The sequence below is a fragment of the Mesoplodon bidens genome, assembly GCF_964165515.1.
Source record: "Mesoplodon bidens genome assembly, chromosome: 2".
Lineage (NCBI taxonomy): Eukaryota > Metazoa > Chordata > Mammalia > Artiodactyla > Ziphiidae > Mesoplodon > Mesoplodon bidens.
The window spans coordinates 159,983,631-160,005,644 of NC_138177.1; the positions used below are offsets into that span (position 1 = coordinate 159,983,631).

The 22,014-nt window shown below is 49.8% G+C and overlaps 2 protein-coding genes across 2 annotated transcripts in view; one reads left to right on the plus strand and one right to left on the minus strand.

Annotated features, from left to right (window-relative positions):
* The window catches only part of CSMD2 (CUB and Sushi multiple domains 2), a 675,416-nt gene that overhangs the window by 296,803 nt on the left and 356,599 nt on the right, over positions 1-22,014 (plus strand).
* Positions 7,443-8,009, minus strand: HMGB4 (high mobility group box 4; the record flags this gene model as incomplete). Its single annotated transcript, XM_081225358.1, has 1 exon — positions 7,443-8,009. One exon carries the CDS (start codon positions 8,007-8,009, stop codon positions 7,443-7,445), a length of 567 nt encoding a protein of 188 aa, XP_081081484.1.

Below are 22,014 nucleotides of genomic sequence, written 5' to 3' on the forward strand. Positions count from 1 at the left end.
ATAGTCCCTGGTCCATAACAATTCTGAAATCCATCCAGGAATATCTTGGAAGTTTCTTGATTAGTTTTAAAATCTGGGAATATTTAACTCCACCTTCTGAGTTCTTGGTTTCTCCCTCTGAGTCTTCCTTTTTTTTTTTTTTTTTGCCTCCATGAAAGGAAGTGCATGTTTGAAGCTGACTTTTCCTCAGCCTGCTTCCTGCTGAGAATTTTGGGAGTCCAGTGACCTCTTTTTGTTTTGTACTGTCTCTGTCCTTTTTAGTCCAAGCTGACAGTGTTTCTTCTGATAAAAGTTTTCTCCAAAACTTTGTGGGTCTTCTGTAAATTTCATTGAGAGTCGCTCTCTTACACAAAAGCCACAACCACAGATTTCTTTGAACTAAACTTCTCTACCTTGGGCTTCCGCTAAGAAGGCCAAGGGACGCTGCTCATATGCTTCCCAGAGGCCCTGTTGTTTGATCTTGAGGATCTGTAAGGCCCACCCTAATCTCTTTAAAGGGCCTTTATGTGGCTGAATAACACTACAGTCCTTTGATTTTTCCTAGGTCTTAGCCAAAGGCTGCACAGTCACACCCTCAGCTTTATCTCCAGACCACCTTTTCTCGACACTGCTCAAAGCCACCTCTTAATTTTAGCATCCTTTGCTGTCTTGGGAGGCTGAGAACTTTCCAAACTATGAAGTCTGGCTCCTTTCAACCACCTTTCCCTCAATTTATCTCTCTTCTCACATAAGCAGCAAGAAGAAACCAGCCAGTACCTTCAACCCTTTGCTTGGACACCTCCTTAGCTAGATCACAAAGTTGATTCAGTGCATGTCCTGCCTTCCATATCCCTGCAGATGACATTGTCGCTAAACTTTCTTCCACTGCATAACAAGGATCCCTTTCTTCCAGTTTCCAGTAACGTGTTCTCACTTCCTTCTGAGCCTTCACCAGCAACATCCTCCAAGTCCAGGTTTCTCTAACAAGGTCTTCAGAATACTCCCAGCCTCTACCCACAGCCTGGTTCCAAAGACATCTCACTTTTTTAGATATTTTTCATGGCACTATCCCCGTCTTGATACCAAAATCTGTATTCATTATCTATTTCAGTCTGTAACAAATTATCCCAAACCTCAGTGCCATGAAACCACATCTATCACCTTAGTTGCTACGGGTCAGGAATCAGGTACGGCTCAGCCGGGCCTGTCATAAAGTTGCAATAAAGGTGTCTACTTCCAAGCTTACTCACGGTTGCTGGCAGGATTCAGGTCCTTGCCAGCTGTTTGAGGGCCTCAGTTCCTTGCTGGGCATTGGCCAGAAGCCACCCTCAATTCCTTGCCATGTGGGCCTCTCTACAGGGTGGCTTTCAACATGTCAGTTTGCTTTGAGCAAGCAAGAAAGAGAGAGAGCCAGAGAGAGTCTTTCATAGCCTAGTCCATTCCGAAGCAGTGACATCCTATCACTTCGGCCCTATCCTGTGCATTAGAAGGAAGTCATTAGGTCCAGCCCACACTCAAAGGGAGGAATCACACAAGGGTGTGAATCCCAGAAGGCCTGGTTCACTGGGAGCCATTTCAGAAGCTGAGCGTGGGCGACAGTGCAACTCGTGAGGCAGCCATGGCCTGATTATCCTGTGTCAGACTCCCGTAGTGAGGGGCAACCGCTGAAATATTTCACTGCTGACGGGAGGAGCCTTCAAATATCGCTCAGCCAGCTGGAGCAGAGAAAGGACTGGAAAGGGAGCAACAATAGGGGGAGCTGTTGCAAGGCAGCTGTTACAAGGGGATGGCCAGGCGGGAACGCTCAGTGCGTCACTGCCGATCCACCCAGAGGTCAAGGCCAGTCTGCAGGGTCACATGACCCCCTTTTGGGCTTTAGCCAAGCTCTTTCTCCTGCTTGAACTGCCTTTGTGTGTGTTGTTCTCTCCTTCTTTGAACCATCCCTTAGAGACCAGGGCAGGCACCCCCATCCGCTGGGCACTTCTTACACATCAGACTTCATTTACAAGGATGTCCCAGACATTTCGTTTATCCTCCAGCACACCTGGAGGGCAGGTATTGTTTGTGGGCGTGTGATTAGAGGTGCATGACAAGACACAAAGGGGCCAGGGCTTTGTGACTTCACCCTGATGACCTCACCCTGGCCAGGGGCCTGATCCTCAGTCTTATAGGCCCAGAAACTGGACCTTTTTGTCCCCAAACATGCTTTAGTGGAGGCTGAAATCAACTCTAAGATCCCAGAGCGGCTGTGTGGCCCAGATGCTCATCGATTGTTTGCAACTGGGATCGACTTCTCCGTTGGGATTTGAGGGAAGCCCCCAAAATGAATAAACAAACAAACAAATACTTACTCCTTTGTCAAGTGCAGAATCAGTTGGCAGATGAAAGAGAAAGACGGATGAGGATCAGCCTTTCACCTTGATTACCGATGAACTGGTTGGAGAGCAGACCTGAACACACTTTGCAGCTGGCATTGGCCCGGGGAGGAGGGAAGAGCAGGTCAGCCCTTCCTCTCTCTCAACATCACTAGGCAGATCAGTGATGCCTCCTCTTCAGAGTAAATGCCAGGGCTGCGCGAGGAGAAAGAACTCCTCCGTGGTCCTGGGACCAGCAGCATCAGTACCACCTGGGAACTTTCAGAAATGCAAATTACAGGCCCAACTCCCAGAAGAATTGACTCAAACTCTAGGGGTGGGGCCCAGCATTCTGTATCTTCATAAGGTCTGAGGTGATTCTAATGCAGCCTCAAAGTTGAGAACCACCGGTCTAGTGGGAGCTGCTCCACATGGAAATCTGAGGCCTGGGAAGCAGTGTGCTCCTGGAATATTTTGCCACCCGTGCCTGTCCTTCCCCCCATCTCTGGGAAAACAAATCACAGGGAGAGACGTTTCACAGCTTCCACATTTGATTTTTAGCTTACAGCTGCTCCCAGGAGGACCAAGTGGAGGTTCCTGATTATCACCCCTCCGAAAGGGAAGGAGGTCCTGGATTTGGTATTCGCCAGCCTTGCCTCTTTCTCTTGCAGACCTGGGAGGCACTAGCATCCCCTTATTGGCCTTGGTAGTCTTTGAAGACGCTAGAATGACCATTAACCGGAAGTGGAAATGGAAGCACATGGATCCCCCTGCAGAAAAGCCTCTTTGGCTCCCACAGCCCTTAGGTTTCAAAATAAACTCCTTGCCAAGGCCTGTCCCTCTCCAACTGCATCTCAGCCACTCACTCACCCCTCCAGTCACTCTGGCCTCCCTCTGTCTAATGTGCCAAGCTCACTCCTGCCTCAGGATCTTTGCACTTGCTGTCCTTCTACTTGAACAACTCTTCCCTAAGGCCTTGGCAGGCCTGGCTCCTTCCTGTCCTTTAAATCAAAACCCAAATGTCATCTTCTCTGACCACCCATTTAAAGTGCCCTCAACCCCACTTGTCATTGTTTATCTCATTAGCCCGGTTTATTTTCTTCAGAGCACTTGACACTATCAAAAAATGACCTGGTGTGTTTATGTGTTGACTTGTTTATTTCTAAGAGATCAGGGGCCTCGCTGCCTCCCTGGTACTAGAACAGTTCCTGGTACGTTGCAGGTTTAAGATTGACATGAATATTTGCTGAATAAATGAACACAGGAAAAGGCTCTGGGAGAGAAGGGTCAGAGTGGAGTGATTCAGGCATTAAGACAGCCATGGGCCCAAAGGCTCAGCCTCCTTCTTCCCGAGGGCAGGGGCCTCTGAGCCCAGCCGAGTGGGTCTGCGTAGAATGCTGGTACCACACCAGGTTTTCTACCTGCTTTTCCTCTCACCCTTTATCTTAGACCCAGGCTCCCCCTACTTCTCCTCCTCCCCTCCTTCCCCCTTCACTGTCATTACATTACAGTCATTAGAAGCCAGCAGATTCACAACCTCCTGTTGGCTTCTTCATAAAGGACTGTTAATAGAGTTAGTTTTCAGCGGGGGCGCTGCAAACTGTTGTCAAAACTCTGACTTAGCCACCCACATCCACATAATTAATCACAGAGGAAACCAGAAAAGAGTGGCATGAGGGCTGGGGTCCAGCTGTGTGTGGGCCCTCTTCCCAGAGGGGACTGTCATGTAACACACAGCCGCTGCCCACCAAGAGCAAGGCTGGAAATACGACAGCCTCACTAGAACCACTGCAGAGTACAAGTCAGGATCTAATTAGCACTGGGGGGCGTCCGCCACCTTCCAGAGGTTGGTAGCAAAGGAAAAGAAATTAAGCAGGTGGGGTCGAGGCTGGAGGGAGAAAGAAAGTTAAAGATGGTTTATTTTAAGATGACAAGGAAGCTGGCATTTATTGAGTACTGTATTAGTTATCTATTGCTGTGTAGCCAATTACCACAAACCTGTTGGCTTAAAACAACACATGTTCAGGCTTCCCTGGTGGCACAGTGGTTGAGAGTCCACCTGCCAATGCAGGGGACATGGGTTCGTGCCCTGGTTTGGGAAGATCCCACATGCTGCGGAGCGGCTAGGCCCGTGAGCCGTGGCCACTGAGCCTGCGCGTCTGGAGCCTGTGCTCCGCAATGGGAGAGGCCACAACAGCGAGAGACCCGCGTACTGCAAAAAAAAAACAAAAAAAACAAACAAAAAAACACATGTTCATTATCTCCTCATTTCTCTGGGTCAGAATCCGGTAACAGCTTAGCTGGGTCCACCACTTGAGGTCTCACAAGGCTGCAGTCAAGGTGTTAACCAGGGCTGAGTTCTCATGTGGAGGCTCACCTGGGGAAGGATACACTTCCCCGCTCATGTGGTTGCTGCAGCACTTAGTTTCTTGTGTTTGTAGGACTGAGAGCTTTGGGGTTTTTTTCCTGGCTGTTGGTCCGAGGCACCTTCAACTCCTAGAGATTCCCCACAGTTCCTTGCCACGTGGGCTTCCCCAGCTTGGCCACTTAATTCATCAAGCCAGCAGGAAGAATCTCTATAGAACAAATCCACTAGCAAGATAGAGTTGTATATACCATGGCATAATCACAGAGGAAATCATGTCCCATCTCCCCTGCCCTATTCTGTTGGTTAAAGGCAAGCCACAGGGGAACTTCTCTGGTGGTCCAGTGGTTAAGACTCCATCCTTCCACTACAGGGGGCGCAGGTTCAACCCCTGGTCGGGGAACTGAAATCCCGCATGCCGTGTGGCGCGGCCAAAAAAGGAAAAAAAAAAAGGGAAGTCACAGGTTCTGCCCACATTTAATGGGAGGGGGTGTCGTACCAGGGTGTGAACACCAGGAGGGGGAAATCATAGGACAGCTGCCCTAGAGGGTCAACCACAGTACCTTTTATGTGCTGAGGACTGTGCCACATGCTTTTGCATGCGTTACATCATTTAATCACTAAAACAACCTGAGGGGCAGGCATCATCCCCTTTGCACAGATGAGAAACCTGAGACAGAGGAACGAGAACTTACTTGCCCAAGGTCCTGCCAGTGAGCAGAACCACTTGTGTCAGGACGGCAAGCTTACAGGCTGGAGAGTCAGCATCTTTACAGGAGGAGCAAGGGCCTGAGGTTGGTGGGGAAAAGGATAGTGAGAGGGTTCTGGCTATGAGGCGTGAGACCAGGAGGGAAGATGGCTATGGATTTCGCGTTGAGAAAGAAGAAAACCAACAGTGCTTTGTTTGATGATCTCTATATTGTCAGTGAAGCAGGATATGAGGGTATCTCCTGAGAGATTGGAGGTTGGGCTGTAGGGGAAGCAGAGCCAAGTTGGAACAGCACCTGTGGGGAATGGGAGAGGGGGAGCAGGTATCGGGCCAGCATGTGTACAAGGTTGCCGAGGAGCATAAAGCTGCTTCCTCCGTGAAGACTTTAGCAGTTGCCTTGGTAGGTGGTACTCGCTCCCACCCCCAGCTCTTTGTGCGGTCTACACTCTCCTCAGGTCTTGTAGGGCTGTGGTTTATGCCCGTGTCCATCCCTCTCATCAGGGCAGGAACCTAACAGTAGACCGCGTTGGGCCTCCTGGTACCCAGCACAGGGTCTGGCGCATGGGATCCCTTTGTAAATGGCCTGATTCCAGACCCTGAATTTCTAAATCACTCCACTCTATTACCTCTCACCCCCTAAAGGCTGACCCCGTTCTAAAAGGCTATTCAAAAATATGTATTTTTATTTTTGTTCCAAAAGTAAAATTTGAAATAACAGCAGGCTACAGAGATGCAGATCCCTCATGGAATAGGGGTTTAGAGCTGGAATTAGGGAAGTCTTTTGCATGCAGAACCTGGTGACAAAAAAATTTTGCATTTTGGCCCAGTCTCTTTGATATCAGAAGTCAAGAGCCATTTCAAAATATTCCATATCAATCTAGATTGGTATGAAACGTTGCCCACAGTGTATTATTGCCTGAAAAATACAGTTATAGTAGATGGAACAATCCCATTTGTATCAAATGACAAGTTTTGACTCATTTTAAGTGACAGAAAACCGAACTCAAACTATCTTAGACAAAATCCAAAACGTGTGGGCTTATCTTCAATGAAAGGTCCAGGATGCCAAAGGGACTAATATTTTGGCCTGAGAATGAGGCAAATGGCTGCCAACAGCCCCCGGGGCTGCATCCTCCCCTAGGATTCCTTATATAATTCCTGAGATCTACTCTGATTGGACCAACTTGGGTCACATGACCGTCACTGAGCCAGTCACTGAGCCAATCACTCTAGCCAGGGGGATTCCATCTGATCCAGCCTTGGTCAGGATGGAGTTGGTGTGCTGTGAGCAGGAGAAAAGGAATGGATGCCGCGGTGGTCATACAGGCAACAAATGTCCACTCTGTGTGTTGTGCTTACGTCCACAGAAAAATGACTGGGGAGATGCTCACCAAAATGTGGAGAAAAGGGTTCTTTCCAAGTTATAGTACTTGGGGCAGAGTCAGACGCCTCTTTTTGTAAAATCAGCCCCATGCTTCATCCTAGTGACTAGACTAGGGACCACCACTGGAGCCTCATCCTGACCCACTAATAGTATCTAATAAGCCTTGCTGGAGGACCAGTTCTGGAATCCCTGGAGACACTGAGTCCCTTAAGGCCCACCTCAACTCCAGTTTCCCAGCCTCTGCTGGGGCCTGAATTGGGAGCCTGACCTGGACTCCAGGCCTTTTGCCCTCCTGGCGAGGAGGGTGGCAGGGCTGGCGTTTGCTCACTTCACTCTGAGTAGGGTCCTCCACCCTGGAGAACCACTTAGGACCAGGCTGCTCCCACCCCCAGGACTCCTAGCTTCTTTACACCTGGAAATTCCCACCCCACCCTGCCTGCCCAAGCCAAGCCCGGTAAGTACGGACCACACACTCTTCAGACTCTTGTCCCAAAGCCAGCCCCTCCTGGGATCAGCTCCCAAACCCTGATCTCAGCTCCACCATGCCACTCACTTGTTGCCCAAAGCGGCAGCGATGGACCCTCTAACGCTACACACGAGACCAGGGACAGGCAGTACGGTAGAATGGCATTTTACTTCCAATTGGATCTGTCAGCTGTGTCTGACAGTTTTTTTGAACCCTCTGCGCTGGTTCTTAGCCGACCCTTGGAGGTTCTTCTTCCTGGCATTACGGTAGATACCCAGTTCCTCTTGGTACTTAGCTCTCAGGAGAGCTGCCCTTTGTTCATAGGGCTGCTGGTCGTTGTCAGTCACAGCTGACCACATCTTCCTCGAGGCCTTTGCCACCTGCACTACTGACCAGTTTGGATTCTCCCACTTGAGCTGGGCATAGTGGTCTTGGCAGAAGAGTAGGAAGGACGATGGAGGTCGTCTGGGTGCGTGGGGGTCCCGCTTTCTCTGCTTCTTCTTCCTGCCAGGGTAATTCATCATCTCTTCCTGGTATCGGGCTTGGTAGAGCTTAGCCACGTCTTCATATGTGGCCTTTTCGTGCTTTGAGATAGACCTCCATTTTTGCGAACACTTTCTAGAGAACTCTTTAAAGCCAAGGTAGGTATTTGGCTGCTGCTCCTTGAACTTGTTTCTGTAATTCATCAAAAAGCGGATGTAAGAAGAGACATTGGCCTTGGGCTTTAGCTGGACTTCTCTTCCCATGTTCATAAGGTCATTTTATTTTCTGATCTAGTAACTCAGAGACTTTTGTCCGCCACACTCCAGGAGCAGTTAGAAGGTGCTCTGCTGGCGGTGAATGTTTCTCTCTGTAAGAGCTGCAGGCAGGGGTCGCCTTTTCAGTGGTGGTGGCATTGTTGGGTCAGAGGGGATTGTGACATCACTCACAAGCTGGCCACTCCAGGCCAGTGCTGGTGGCATTTGCATACAGGTGCTCTTATTGGTTGGCTACTTGGCGTCAAATTTTGCTTCTCGTGAAAGATAATGGTTCATCCAGAGAAGGCTCTGGAGCAGTACCCGCCCCCACCCCCCCCGGAATGTTTCTCCTTGGTTTCCTGGAGGCAGTGGGCTTTGCTCAGTTGGGGAGCTTTCCATCCCTCAGATGTAGTAACAAGCCACGGGGTCTGCCTTCCCCGCCGTACGATTGTCAAGATGCCGCCTCATCCCTTCCAAAGACAGGTTGGAAATAATGAACACGAGGAGGTGGATGGCTCCAGAGCTGTCATGATAAAATGTGAAGTCTTTCTGTTTGCCTTGAACAGTGGCAGCTCATCCTGTACAAAGAGTTTAGCAGTAACTCTAAAAATAATCAGGTATGACCGCTGTGACTCGGTTCCTGTCAGGACAAAGCTGTCTAATTTAAAACCCAAGCCCTTGGCCTATACGCCTGAGCTCTTCGTTTCTCTGAGGAAACTGGGGGTGGGGTGGAGGTTAGGGAAGAAGGGAGGAGAACCTTAAGATTTTACTAATTACGCCTGAGCCCATGAAAATGAGGCAGAATCCTTGGCCTATCAGGAGGCCCCCCTGCCTTTATCCCAGGGGTCCCCGTTTCCTGGGGCTAGAGCACAAAGCTCTAGCAGCTACACTCAAGCTAGCCGGCCTCTGGCTTTCTGAGAAAAAAGTTGCAAATATTCCGTCAGTCTTCCAACTGGAGGGAAAAGAAAAGAAAAGTGTCATTTATTGACCTTTGGACATTGCGAAGTACTTGCTTACCTGGTCATGGAGTTGACACCACTCAGTGGTTGTCAACAGAGCCAAGTTTACAGGACTGGAACACTGAGCCTCATTAACATAAAATTAACCTGTTTAAGGTAAAACAGCCACTAACAGGTTGGATCTGGATTTGAACCGATTTGCCTGACTGGAGCCTCTGCTTCATCCCACCTGCACAGAGCTGCTGCCTGGGGGGCCTAGGGTCCGGGTGCATGGCCTCAGCAGCTGAACTGAGTCTGACACTGAAACTTGCCTGAGGCTAGACCACATTTTGAATTTTGGTCAAGGCCATTTCCAGGGCTCCACAACCGATTTCACCTTCCATCTTACATAAAAGAAAGATGGATATTGACTAGAGTCTCCAATCCTGAATTCTAGTCCCAGCTCGCCACGAGGCGGCTGGGCTACCCAAGCCAGTCCCTTCCTTCCTGTAAGCCTATCATGTTTCATCTATGAAATCAGTGATGTGCAATCAGTGTTCCACTGGCCAGGAAAGACCCTCCCAGTGACTTGCTTTAGTTCTGTGGCCGGACTAGGGAGCCCGTGAGATACCAGATACCAGCTCAGGGAGTCTGGGCTAGTGGTGGGGGCAGAGAGGTCTGGCCAGTGGGAACAGTTTAATCTGGGGACAATTCTCAGCCTAGGGAGCTTTTTGCCACTCAGGTTCTTTGTCCCACGGTGGCCAGAGGTTGGCTCGTCTTGTCTGTTGGAGTTGAGCTGGGCTGCCAAGATGAATGAGACACAGCTTCTTCCTGAGGTAGAAGGCTGGGTTGTGAGGAAGAACTTGCCTAACATCCAGACATGATAATCAGCTTCAGCTCAGACGCACAAAACACCCAGCAGCTCATCTGTGCCTCTGTTCACAACCTTGTACCCCCTCTCAGGATGATAAGATCCAGGAATAGCCATCCGGAGCCTAGCAGATCTAGGAAGAGAAGACAGTTAAGGTGAAACCTATGACGGTCCTTTGGTGTTGGGGCCACATTCTCGACTTGGCGGGGTGAAGCAGGGCACCCCTTTGTCTAGTGGAGCTGCGGGAGAAGTAAATATACCAGACTTTCTAAATCGATGCTGTGTGCGCTGGCATCTGAGGTTTGCTCCTTTCTATCCTTCCCCAGCCTGCTCCCTGTCTTGGGAAGCTGACCCATAGGGACCACATCAGTGGCTCCTATGCCTTCTGGCTTCCACTTCAGTTTGACCAGTGGGGACCCTAACAGGAGATCAGGGAGGGAGGGAGGTGAGGTCAAGGCAGTTACTCTTCTGGCTCCCTCCCCGCGGGATTGCCTGGAGCTGGCTCCCCATCCCCAGACTGAAAGCCCCATCTCCTCTTAAGGCATCCTCTCAAAATGACTCTCCTTCCAGGTTCCCTCTCCTTGTCCCCCCTGCTGAGGGTGGTAAGAGCTCCACCTTTACTAGCCTCTGAGGATTCAGCTCTCCCTTGTGGCTTTCCAACACCTTGCCCATCCCTTTGTAAATAGCGTCTTTGTTAAACACTCCTCAAATTATTCTAATTGGAGTGGCCATCTGTTTCCTGCTGGGACCCTGACCAGTGTGCTGTGTTTCTAACCTTCCACCGTGAACAGCAGAGGTGGATAAATAAAGCAAGTGTGGGCATCCATCCAAAGTAGAAGGGTATTGAGCTTCTGGAGGCCTGAGTGCTGGGCAGTCACACAGCCCAGAGGGGCCTGCAGGGGCCAGTGTGCCTGCCGGGTGGTGGCAGGACAAGGCCACATGGCTTAGGAAGAAGTGTCTAATGTCCTTTGTACCATGAGATGACCTCCAGGCAGGGGTGGTGCTCTGGAGGTCCAGGTAGTAAATAGTGCAGGCTTTGTGGGCCATGCATTTTCTGTTGCAAGTTCTCAGCTCTGCCATCGTAGCTCAAAGGACAACACGTAAACGAACGAGTGGCTGTGCACCAGTAAAACTTCCCAAACACAGGCGTTGGGTTGGGGCTCATAAGCCTGCCCACCCCAGTCTAGAGATGTGAGTTCAGTATTTGCAAACTTGTGGATTGCAGTCTACAATAAGAAATGTATTTTACACCATGACCCATTTATGCACGTGCACACTTCATAATAATAATTGATACAATGCCTAATGTGTGCCTCTGTTCTAAGCACTTCACCCGTATCAGCTCATCTAATCCTCGTGACAACCCTGTGTGCGGGATGCAAGTCGGGGCATGGTACTTTTATCCCCACTGTAAAGATAAGGTCTCTGAGCACATAAAGTTTTCAGAAACAGAAGTTTTATGAAACTATACCTACTATGTGTGTGACGTACTCTTTTCTTCTCCATTCTATGCTGTTATAGTCTCCTCTACTTTATTTTTTTCTTTAAAATGCACCCCACAGTCTGATCTTGTGACCTGCAAATGGGTCACAATCCATGGGTGGATTTGGAAAACACTGTTTAGGCAGGCTGGGATGGACTCCCCCCACCTCGGAGGTGGTGAGAGCCTCTCTCGGCAGCGATAACACCAACTGGACAAGCGACATCCTTATAGTGGAGGAAGGGGGCAGATACCACTGTAACCAAGGGATCAAAGCAAAGACTATCAGTAATAGGCCATGCTGATATCACACACCCACTTCGATGATGCGATAATAAGAGCATCTCACCCAGTGGTATTCTTCCCCCAAATCCATAACCCTGGTCTAATCGTGAGAAAATGTTAGACCAACCCAAATTAAAGGTCAGTCTACAAAATACTTGACCAGGACAAAAGTCTCAAGGTCTTGAGAAAACAAGGAAAGCCTGAGAAGCCGACAGACTGGAGGAGACTCTGTAGACATGATGCCCCCATGTAAGAGAAATGCTGGACCGGATCCTGGAGCAAAAAGGGGCCCTAGTGGAAAACCCGGGGAGATGCGATAAAGTCTTCCATTGAGCCAATATTAATGTACCAGTGTGGTTTCTTAGTTTTGCTACATGGATCATGGTTATGTAAGATGCTAATATTAAGGGAAGCTAGGGGAGGGGTATACAGGAAATTTCTATACTGTCTTTGCAATTCCATGCTCATTTCAAAATAAGTTTTTTTTAATCTCCCCAGCTGATGGGAATGTGCACCCAGGGTTGAGGCACCCCACTCTTAATCCTTCTCCAGGAATCCTAGGGCAAATTTTACCCTCAACTGTAGCAGCATATGCTCCTGGCATATCATCTGTCACAGTGTTTCTCAAGTTTGGGCACAAGCATCAAATTTGGGGAAATTTTTAAAATCCCAGGCCATAACGACAACAACATGAAGAGAAGTACGTGGCAGGGGCACATGATAGATGCCGTGATGCTCTCTCCATCCCCCTGCTGCCCTTTCTCCTTTAGGGTGGGAATCAGTGCTGCACTTGCCCTCTGAGCAAGGCATCTGTGGCAGGTAGAATGGCTCCACGAAGATGTCCACATCCTAGGCCCCAAAGCCCATGAATATGTTACCTTACGTGGCAAAAGGAACTTCGCAGATATGCTTATGTTAAGGATTGGGGGATGGGAAGATTATCCTGGACTATCCGAGCAGGGCTGATGTCATCACATGGGTCCATATCAGAGAAAGGCAGGAGTTTCAGAGTTAGAGACGGAGATGTGATGACAGATGCAGAGGGTCAGAGTCAGAGAGAGATTTGAAGATGCTACGCGGTTGGCTTTGAAGATACAGAAAGAGACCACAGGCCGAGAAATGAAGGTAACCACTAGAAGCCAGGAAAAGCAAGCCAATGGATTCACCCCTAGAGCCTCCGGAGAGAGTGCAGCCCCATAGACACCTTGACCTCGGCGCAGTGATACCCATTTTGGACTTCTGACCTCCAGAACTGTCAGATAATTAATCTGTGTTGTTTTAAGCCACTAAATTTGCAGTAATTTGTGAAAGCAGCAATAAGAAATGAACACAGTATCCTTCTCATCCAACTGGTGGTCTGTAACTATTCCTGTACTGTTCTTAACCCCTGCTTGTGTTAACAAAGATGCGAAATGTATGCCCCCCCTTAATGGATTAGTTGAGGGAGTAGGGAGCGTGACCTAGTCAATTTTACACACTTCACTCTCTCGCTGACTCATTAAGTCACTAATCCGCTCACCGGCTTACCAGTTAATTCACTCTTTTATTCTTTAAGTTCATTCACTCACTCACTCCACACTGATGTGCACACATGTGGGCTCGCGCACACGCACACACATTGCAGCCAGTAGCTGAGTTGCTGGAGCATTGCGGCTGCTGCTTTAATGGTCATCGATAAGCAGTGTTTGAGGGATGGATATGTCTCAGGATTGGTGGTGGTAGGAGGCATCTGAAATTTCCTGGAAGCCAGACCGGTGGGGAAGACATGGTCCTAAGCAGGGCTAGGCTCTTTGGCATGGACCTTATGCCAAGAAATGTTACTCAATCAGATGTGACCATGATAGTTTAATGAAAATGATAATGCTTTAGGTAGATCACCTCCAGAAGCCTAGAGAGAGAGAGATTAATTTGTGCAGGGCAAATGAGAAACACTGGATTGGATCCTGGAACAAAAACTGGGGAACGTTAGCAGAAAAACTGGGGAACTGTGAATAAAGTCTTCCATTGAGCTAATAGTACAGTACCTATGTTGATTTCTTAGTTTTGATCCATGGACCGTGGTCATGTAAGATGCTAATATCAGGGGAAGCTGGGGGAGGGGTACACAGGAAATATCTTTACTGTCTTTGCAACTCTGTTCTCATTTCACAGCAAAGAGTGGCAGAGCCAGGCCTCAAACTCAGGTTGGTTTGACTCCAAAGTCTATGTGTTTAAGCTCTACTGAGCGTCTCGGAACTCCCTGGGGGCCAAGGAGAAGGGGAAGCTGGCAAGGAACAAGGCCAAATACTGCAGGAGGAGAGCAGGTGGAAAGAGAGAAGGTGTCTAAATACTCAACACTTACGGGGTTCTGGGGAGACTTTTCCCATCTGGGTTGATCCTGATTCCAGATGCATCTGGTGAAGTTATCCCCAGGTCATAAGACGCCCCGAGTTCAGCATGTAGACTGACTTGGATGGCCCACTGAACCCCTCGGCAGGTACACACGGAGCCTGGGTCCACTCTCATGGGCAGAGGCTAGCCAAAGCCAAGTACGGGGTCAGCACCTAGCCCAGTGGGCTAGTGAACAGGTGGACAGGAAACGGGACAGATGATCAGGTGTAAGAATAGGGTCAGCGCGCGGGGGACCAGGCATACGTGTTTACCTTTGGCAGGTTGTGGCAAAGGGGGAGAGGATGAGAGCTAGAACAAGACCACCTCTGAGGAGATAACCCCCACAGCCAGCTGTGGGTACCCCTCACGGGCCTTGACAAAGCCCCTCCCTGACACCACAGAGTAGGAAGAGTGGCCCCTGATCTTTCTGTCCAAACCCCTGCCTCTTTCAACCACAGTGGGCATCTTTTATCTGCCTGGCACCCCTCCCTTCTTTCGAGCCCATTCCTTCTTTGGGAGAACTGTCCCCAAGTCCAGTCATGGAGCTCTACTAGGCGCCCATGCCCTCGGCCCCAGGAGTGGACACAACCCCAGCTAGACTAATCAGAGGCTCCCAGGGAGCTTTTCCTAACTGAACCCAAGGGAAGAGATCTTCGTTTTCTCTCTGGAGGTGAAGCTGGGAGAATGAATCAGGGAGCTGCTAAGTATGGCCACAGTCCCAGCCTCTAGCAGCACCATCTGCAGGAGCGAGGATGAAGCCAGAGCACAGCACAGACGGACCCAGAGACAGGGGCCTGTGGCATCTGAGTCCCTGGGTCTAGTCATCCCTGGGGCCAGCTACATTGTGACTATGGCAGCAGATAATTTCTTCTCTACTCCACGCCCATTTAATCAGGATTTCCGCCACTTGAAACCACGAATATAAGACGTTAACTTAGATGTGCTGGGGGTGAGTGATATAAGACAGGACCTCTCCCCTCCCCCACTTCCAAGTCTTCCTTCCTGTCTCTTTCTTCTCCCCTCTGCTGTGTTTGCTCCACCATGCTAATGGCTGGGTCTCTGGTGTGCTGTTCAGGTAGCGTACAGACAGCACTGGCACACGGTGGGCCCTCCGTAACAGCGGATGCTTCTTGAGCACTTGCTATGTGCCAAGCCCTGTACTCAGAGCTTGTAAACCCATTATCTCACGTAAACCTCCTAGAGTTCTATGAGGTGCGTGCCGTTGTTATCCATATTGAATACATGGGGACACCGAGGTGCACAGCAGGTCAGTTATCGGCCCCAAGTTAGACAGCTGGGAAGTGTAGAGCTGAGACTTGAACCCAGGCAGGTGCCTTCCAGGGCCCAGGTGCTTAATCTCGGCCCCAAACTGCTTTGGATTCAGTAAGTGTTAGATCCTTTGCCCATGAGTTTCCCTTGCTGCACGGAGCTATGACATGACCAAGAATGAGGGCTGCTGTGTCTTAAAGCCTCAGCAGGAGTTTATGAGCATCACTGCATCACCTTGAATCATCATAGTCACACTGTGAGATGCACACTGGGGAAAGAGAGGCTCAGAGAGGGAAAGCAGCCTCCCCAGGTCACAGAGCCCATGGTTGTGGAGGCAGGATGGGAATCAGGCTCCATCTGACTCTAGGATAGCTTCTTCACTGACCTTATCAACCCCGATCCCCAAGATGGTTTAACCTATCCATTCTCCAGCCGCCTGGGAGGTTCACTTCCTCAGCCAGGGCTTCAGAGCTGCTGAACCGTCAGGCGGGGCTGGCCAGCTGCCTCCTGGAGGGGGAGAGGGAACGTTGAGGATGCTCAAACTCCTAATGGCAGTCGAGTGGCAGGCAAAGGCTGGCGTGGGAGGCTCCTCGATAAGCCATCTGCAAACATTTCCTCTGGATGAGCAGTATTATCCGAATTTAATCCCCAGAGGCCTCTGCAAGACATACATTGCCACCCTCCCTGGAATGGGGGCAGGTCCCTTCTCCGATTCCTGTTACAGTGAAAGGCGGAAGCTGGGCAAGGCTGAGTAAGCACGAGCCAGTGGAGGCCAGGCTGGGGCTGCCTGAGGATGGGAAGGAAGGTGACTGCCAAGTGTACTGGCTATGCTGGGTGCCACAGAGCGCCCTGCCCTTTCACCCCTGCACTGTGCTCTCACCAGAGTGGATGCAGGCATCCGTATTTCCCCAGGGAAATGAGGCCACACTATTCTGGGATCTCCTTAATCCCTGTGTTCTCTGGAGGCTAGTGTTCAAAGCACTGATAAGGTCCCATCTCCTCTCTTCTCAGACCTAAGCAAGGGAGTAAAATAGTTCACATTTGTGAGATACCTACTGTGTCAGGCACAGTCCTGGATACGTTATATGCAACAGCACAGAATCCCATTGCACAGATGAAGAAACCGAGGCTCAGAGAATTCATAGCACATGGCCACATTTCACAGCTAGATAACAGTCAAGCCCAGATTCAAATACAGGGTTGTCTGATTTTAGAGACCTGGCCTTTAACCCTGACCTTCTTAAACCTATTGCCTCGGTAGGGGAGAAAGACAGATGATGAACCAGACAGGTGGTGTCTCCACCTAGACAGAGACCTGAGCCAGTAAGGGAAGAGGGTCCAGGTAGCGTGTGAGCACACCTTGGTCACGAGACTCCTAAGGCCAGCACCCTGTTCCTGGGTGAAGCCTGGTGGGGGTAGGCTTTGACATCTTCCGGCATGGGGACCATCAGGTCTGCAGGCTGGATCTCAGGTCTAATCCATGGCAACAGAGACTCGGGTTGGGGGCAGGGATGGCCAGCCGAGGGCCCAGCAGCTGGTCAGGACCCGGACTGCTCTTAGATTCTGTCCCAGTCAGACTGGAGCGGGACCTGGAGCAGGACGGATCTTATAAGAGTGATGGGGTGGGGGGCAGGAACAGAAGTGGGAGAGATGATGCTGGGACACCCTTTTCCCAAATCTCCTCTGGGAGAGCTAGGCCTGTGAGGCCATCTGTCAGTCACTGTGCGTGCACGGTCCCGTTAGCTGATTGGCCCAGCTTGGGTCACATGGCCACCCCACTCCATTCAGTTGTGGCCTAGTGTCACGAGGCTGCCCCTTCCCAGAGCTGTGTGTCGAGGGAGGGAGACTGATCTTCAGAGGCTTCTAGCACTCAGAAAAGAGTAGAACTGCCTGATAGTTAGACCTGGAGACAGAAAAGGAGAGAGTTGGGCATCCCCTGGGAGGCTGGGAAACCACCACAAGCCCCCTTGCCCAGAGCTTGGCCCCCAGCGCCAGTGCCCATCTCCAGACCCAACCCCATTCACTTTAGCATCATGGGCACGGTCTCTCCACAGAGGCAGGACACCCCTCACCCAGCAGCCCTGCCCGGTGAGTAGCTGAGCTGGGAATGGAAGGAACCAACACCCCAAGCCACTCCCCAGACCTTCCCACTGTGTTTCCCCCAACTCACAGCCCCAGGACATCGTGATAACACTCTCGTCCCGACAGCAAACACAGCCAGGAGCTCTGTCCCTCAGCCCTCCCGGGCTCAGACACGCGCCCTCCAGGGAGCAGTGCGTCTGGAGGACAAGCATGTACCTGATGTAGTTTGTGTGGGTTCCCTGGAGCTCACAATTAGCCGAGCAGGGAAGAACGATGATAATTTGTTGAGTTTATTGAGTTACTTCTGGGACAGAGGGAACATTTGCCCACGTTGATTATCAGACTCCACTGTTGCTGCGCTGGGGCCACATCACCACAAGAAGAGTTTCCCCAGAAGGTGCCAGCAGCTGCCCAGAACATGGGGAGCACAGTGAGGGCTGAGGGCCCAAGGGGCTGGGGCAGCACGTCTTCACGGGAGACCAAGATGGAACCCCGCGTGGCCTCCGAGCCCCTCCCCACTGTCCCCAGGCTTCCCTGCTCACCTGCCTTTTCCTCTGCTCTCCCCATGTATGCCCTCTGCTTCCTCCCTCAGGACCTCATTCAACCGTTCATTTATTTGTGTTCCTTCTTCCCGTGAGCACTATTTCTCGAGCCTTTCCCATGTGTCAGGCACTCACAAGGTACTGAGGGAAGAACCGAACAAGAAAGGAAGAGCTCCTGACTTCAGGGAGCTTGCGGTTTGGTGGGGAAGCACATCCCTGAGCGATGCATGATGAGACAAGCACTGGGATGGACCAAGCGTAAGGACTCTTTGCAAGAGAAAAGGAGGTACCAGGGAGAAGCCCACCTGGCTTCCTGGAGCCAGTGGCTGTGAGACGACACAGGATGGATGAAAAGGAAGTCGCTAGAAGAAGGGTGGGGTGGGTCAAAGTGGACAGGGAGAGTTTGGCTGGGAGGTGAGTTCTTGATCTTTAGAAACATTCAGAGCACACCTTGACTGACCATGTGTCCAGAATGCTGGAGCTGGGATTCGTGCATAGCCAGGCAGCAGACCTGGAAAGCCTCTGAAATTCTCAACTATGATGTTAAGACTGGCTGTTTCCCACTCTTCTGATCTCAGAGGGGATAGCATTAGAAAAGATGCCCCACTGTTGAAAGCAAGAGACTGTCATCTGCATGTTCGCTCATTCATTCATTCATTCATTCATTCACAAAGCATGTGTCATAAAAGTGCTTTAACCATCTCCCCCCATGCAGCTCCCTGGAGTAGCTGGCACTCCCAGGCTTGATGGCTCTTCCTGCTCGAGGCCCTGTGGCACTCAGCGCTGGCTGCCTGCGGGCTGTCTCCCTCCCCCACCCCCAATGCCCGTGCACTCCGTGCTCCCACCAGCTGAGCCTTGCACTTTCTGAGAATTGGACGGGTTCGTTGCCAACTCTCTCGATGCCAGTCATACTTGTTATTATAATTATGTGACTTATTAAACATCACATAAACTGATGAAATAGGAGTGTGAAAGGAAGTATAGCTGCATCTCTGGAAACTAATTTGAATGCTTTGGCATGGTTCCATGAAGGAGATGCTCTAAAAAGAATTGTTTCCTAAATATTAGGTGTGAGTGAGTGAGAGAATGGCACGCCACTGAGCTGTTTCCCTCTGGGCGGGGGCCAGGTCTGTCTTGCCCACTGCTGCATCCCCAGTGCCTAGCACAATGCTTGGCACATCGCAGGTGCTCCATAATCATCTGTTGACTGGAGGAGCTGTGGCAGAATTGGAAATGGTGAGCGATGCATCCTCGGTGGAGTTTATGCAAGATAGACAATGCAGAGAAGAAACCCACGGTCAAAGGAAAGACCTTGCTCCTGAGTTACATGGACTGGCAAGAAAAAAAAAAAAAACATGTCCCTCCAAGTGTTTTTACATTATAATGAAGTGTTTAAGCTATGAGTATATTCTTTTATCATTCCCCACTTAGAAATTATTTTTTACCAACCAACTGCATCATGGGCAAGGCTTCTACGTTTGGCATCAGTAAACTCTGTAAAGGGGAAGGTGAAGATTTTCAGCTTTGCAGGTTATACTTACTGTCACAACTACTCAGCTCTGCCTTTGTAACCTGAAAGCAGACGATATGTAAATGAATGAGCACGGTGGTGACCCAGTGAAACTTTACTGGCAAAAGAGACAGCAGCACACTGTGGTTTGCCAAGCCCGGTTCTATGGAACTGATTTGTTCTGTGTGCCAGGCACTGTGCTGTGTTGCGGGACACACAGAGACAAAGAAAATGCTGTCCCTGCGTGTATGGAGCTCGCCTTCGAGTCAGGGAGGTGGTCCTCAAGTCAAAAGATGATTACAGTGTACTGTGCTCAGGACAGCAGTGGGGCGTGTCCAAGGTGCAAAGTGGACACATGGAGGGCACTGCTCCTCCCACAGGGGCAGGGAGAGGGAGAGGTGGAGGAAAGGAGGCCTTTTGTTAGGTTCATGGGATCCGTGATATTTTCCCAGGTAGCCAGGTCGGGCAGCAGGAAAAGGCATTCCAGGCAGAGGGAATAGCATATGCAAAGGCATGGAGACATGAAAGTGCCTGGAGCTCAAAGTGGGTGTCACGGGAGAGGGAAGACATGAAAAAGCTTAGACTTTATCCTGGAGCCAGTGGACCTTTGCTGCTGGGTTTCCAGCAAGGCAATGACTTGAGCAAATGCCCGCACAGAGTATGGAAGATGGATGGAGGCCGAGGGCAGATCAGAAGGCTGTCTCTGTGGCGCGGGTGAGGAACGATGCGGTCGTGAGGTAAAGACCATGTGGCCACAGTTGGCCACGGGAGCGAGGGAATGGAAGGAGTTAAGGATGATGCCTTGGTGTGGTGGCTGGGAGGAGGGTGCACATCGTGGGGAGAGAGAACACTAACGAGCAGGAATGACGGGGGAGGGGAAGCTTTTTTTTTTCTCTTAAATGAGTTTTATTATTTTTTTTTACATCTTTATTGGAGTATAATTGCTTTACAATGGTGTGTTAGTTTCTGCTTTATAACACAGTGAATCAGTTATACATATACATATGTTCCCATATCTCTTCCCTCTTGCGTCTCCGTCCCTCCCGCGTCTCCGTCCCTCCCACCCTCCCTATCCCACCCCTCTAGGTGGTCACAAACCACCGAGCAGATCTCCCTGTGCTATGCGGCTGCTTTCCATTAGCTATCTATTTTACGTTTGGTAGTGTATATATGTCCATGCCACTCTCTCGCTTTGTCACAGCTTACCCTTCCCCCTCCCCATATCCTCAAGTCCATTCTCTAGTGTCTGTGTCTTTATTCCTGTCTTACCCTTAGGTTCTTCATGACATTTTTTTTTCTTAAATTCCATATATATGTGTTAGCATACGGTATTTGTCTTTCTCTTTCTGACTTACTTCACTCTGTATGACAGACTCTAGGTCCATCCACCTCATTACAAATAGCTCAATTTCGTTTCTTTGTATGGCTGAGTAATATTCCATTGTATATATGTGCCATTCTACCTTACTTTATTTTATTTTCTTTTATCCTCTTTCTTTCTTTCTTTCTTTCTTTCTTTCTTTCTTTCTTTCTTTCTTTCTTTCTACTTTTTCTCCCTTTTATTCTGAGCCACATGGATGAAAGGCTCTTGGTGCTGCAGCCAGGAGTCAGTGCTGTGCCTCTGAGGTGGGAGAGCCAACTTCAGGACACTGGTCCACAAGAGACCTCCCAGCTGCACGTAATATCAAACGGTGAAAATCTCACAGAGATCTCCATCTCAACACCATCACCCATCTTCACTCAACGACCAGCAAGCTACAGTGCTGGACACCCTATGCCAAACCACTAGCAAGACAGGAACACAACCCCACCCATTAACAGAGAGGCTGCCTAAAATCATAATAAGTCCACAGACACCCCAAAACACACCACCAGACGTGGACCTGCCCACCAGAAAGACAAGATCCAGCCTCATCCACCACAACACAGGCACTAGTCCCCTCCACCAGGAAGCCTACACAACCCACTGAACCAACCTTAGCCACTGGTGACAGACACCAAAAACAACAGGAACTACGAACCTGCAGCCTGCGAAAACGAGACCCCAAACACAGTAAGATAAGCAAAATGAGAAGACAGAAAAAGACACAGCAGATGAAGGATTAAGATAAAACCCACCAGACCTAACAAATGAAGAGGAAATAGGCAGTCTACCTGCAAAAGAATTCAGAATAATGATAGTAAACATGATCCAAAATCTTGGAAATAGAATAGAGAAAATGCAAGAAACATTTAACAAGGACCTAGAAGAACTAAAAGATGAAACAAGCAACGATGAACAACACAATAAATTAAATTAAAAATACTCTAGAAGGGATCAGTAGCAGAATATCTCTGAGGCAGAAGAACGGATAAGTGACCTGGAAGATAAAATAGTGGAAATAACTACTGCAGAGCAGAATAAAGAAAAAAGAATGAAAAGAACTGAGGACAGTCTCAGAGACCTCTGGGACAACATTAAACACATCAACATTCGAATTATAGGGGTTCCAGAAGAAGAAGAGAAGAAGCTTTGGTTTGTTCAGAGCATAGAAAACAACCCCCAGAACATACAGTTAGGTAGCCATGAGTTGAATCTTTGTGGGGTAGCTCAGGCCCCTCAGAACTGCCTCAATACCTGGGGTGGGCAGGCACTGCTGGGAACCAGAACCTCGGGAAGCCAAAGGGCCTCTT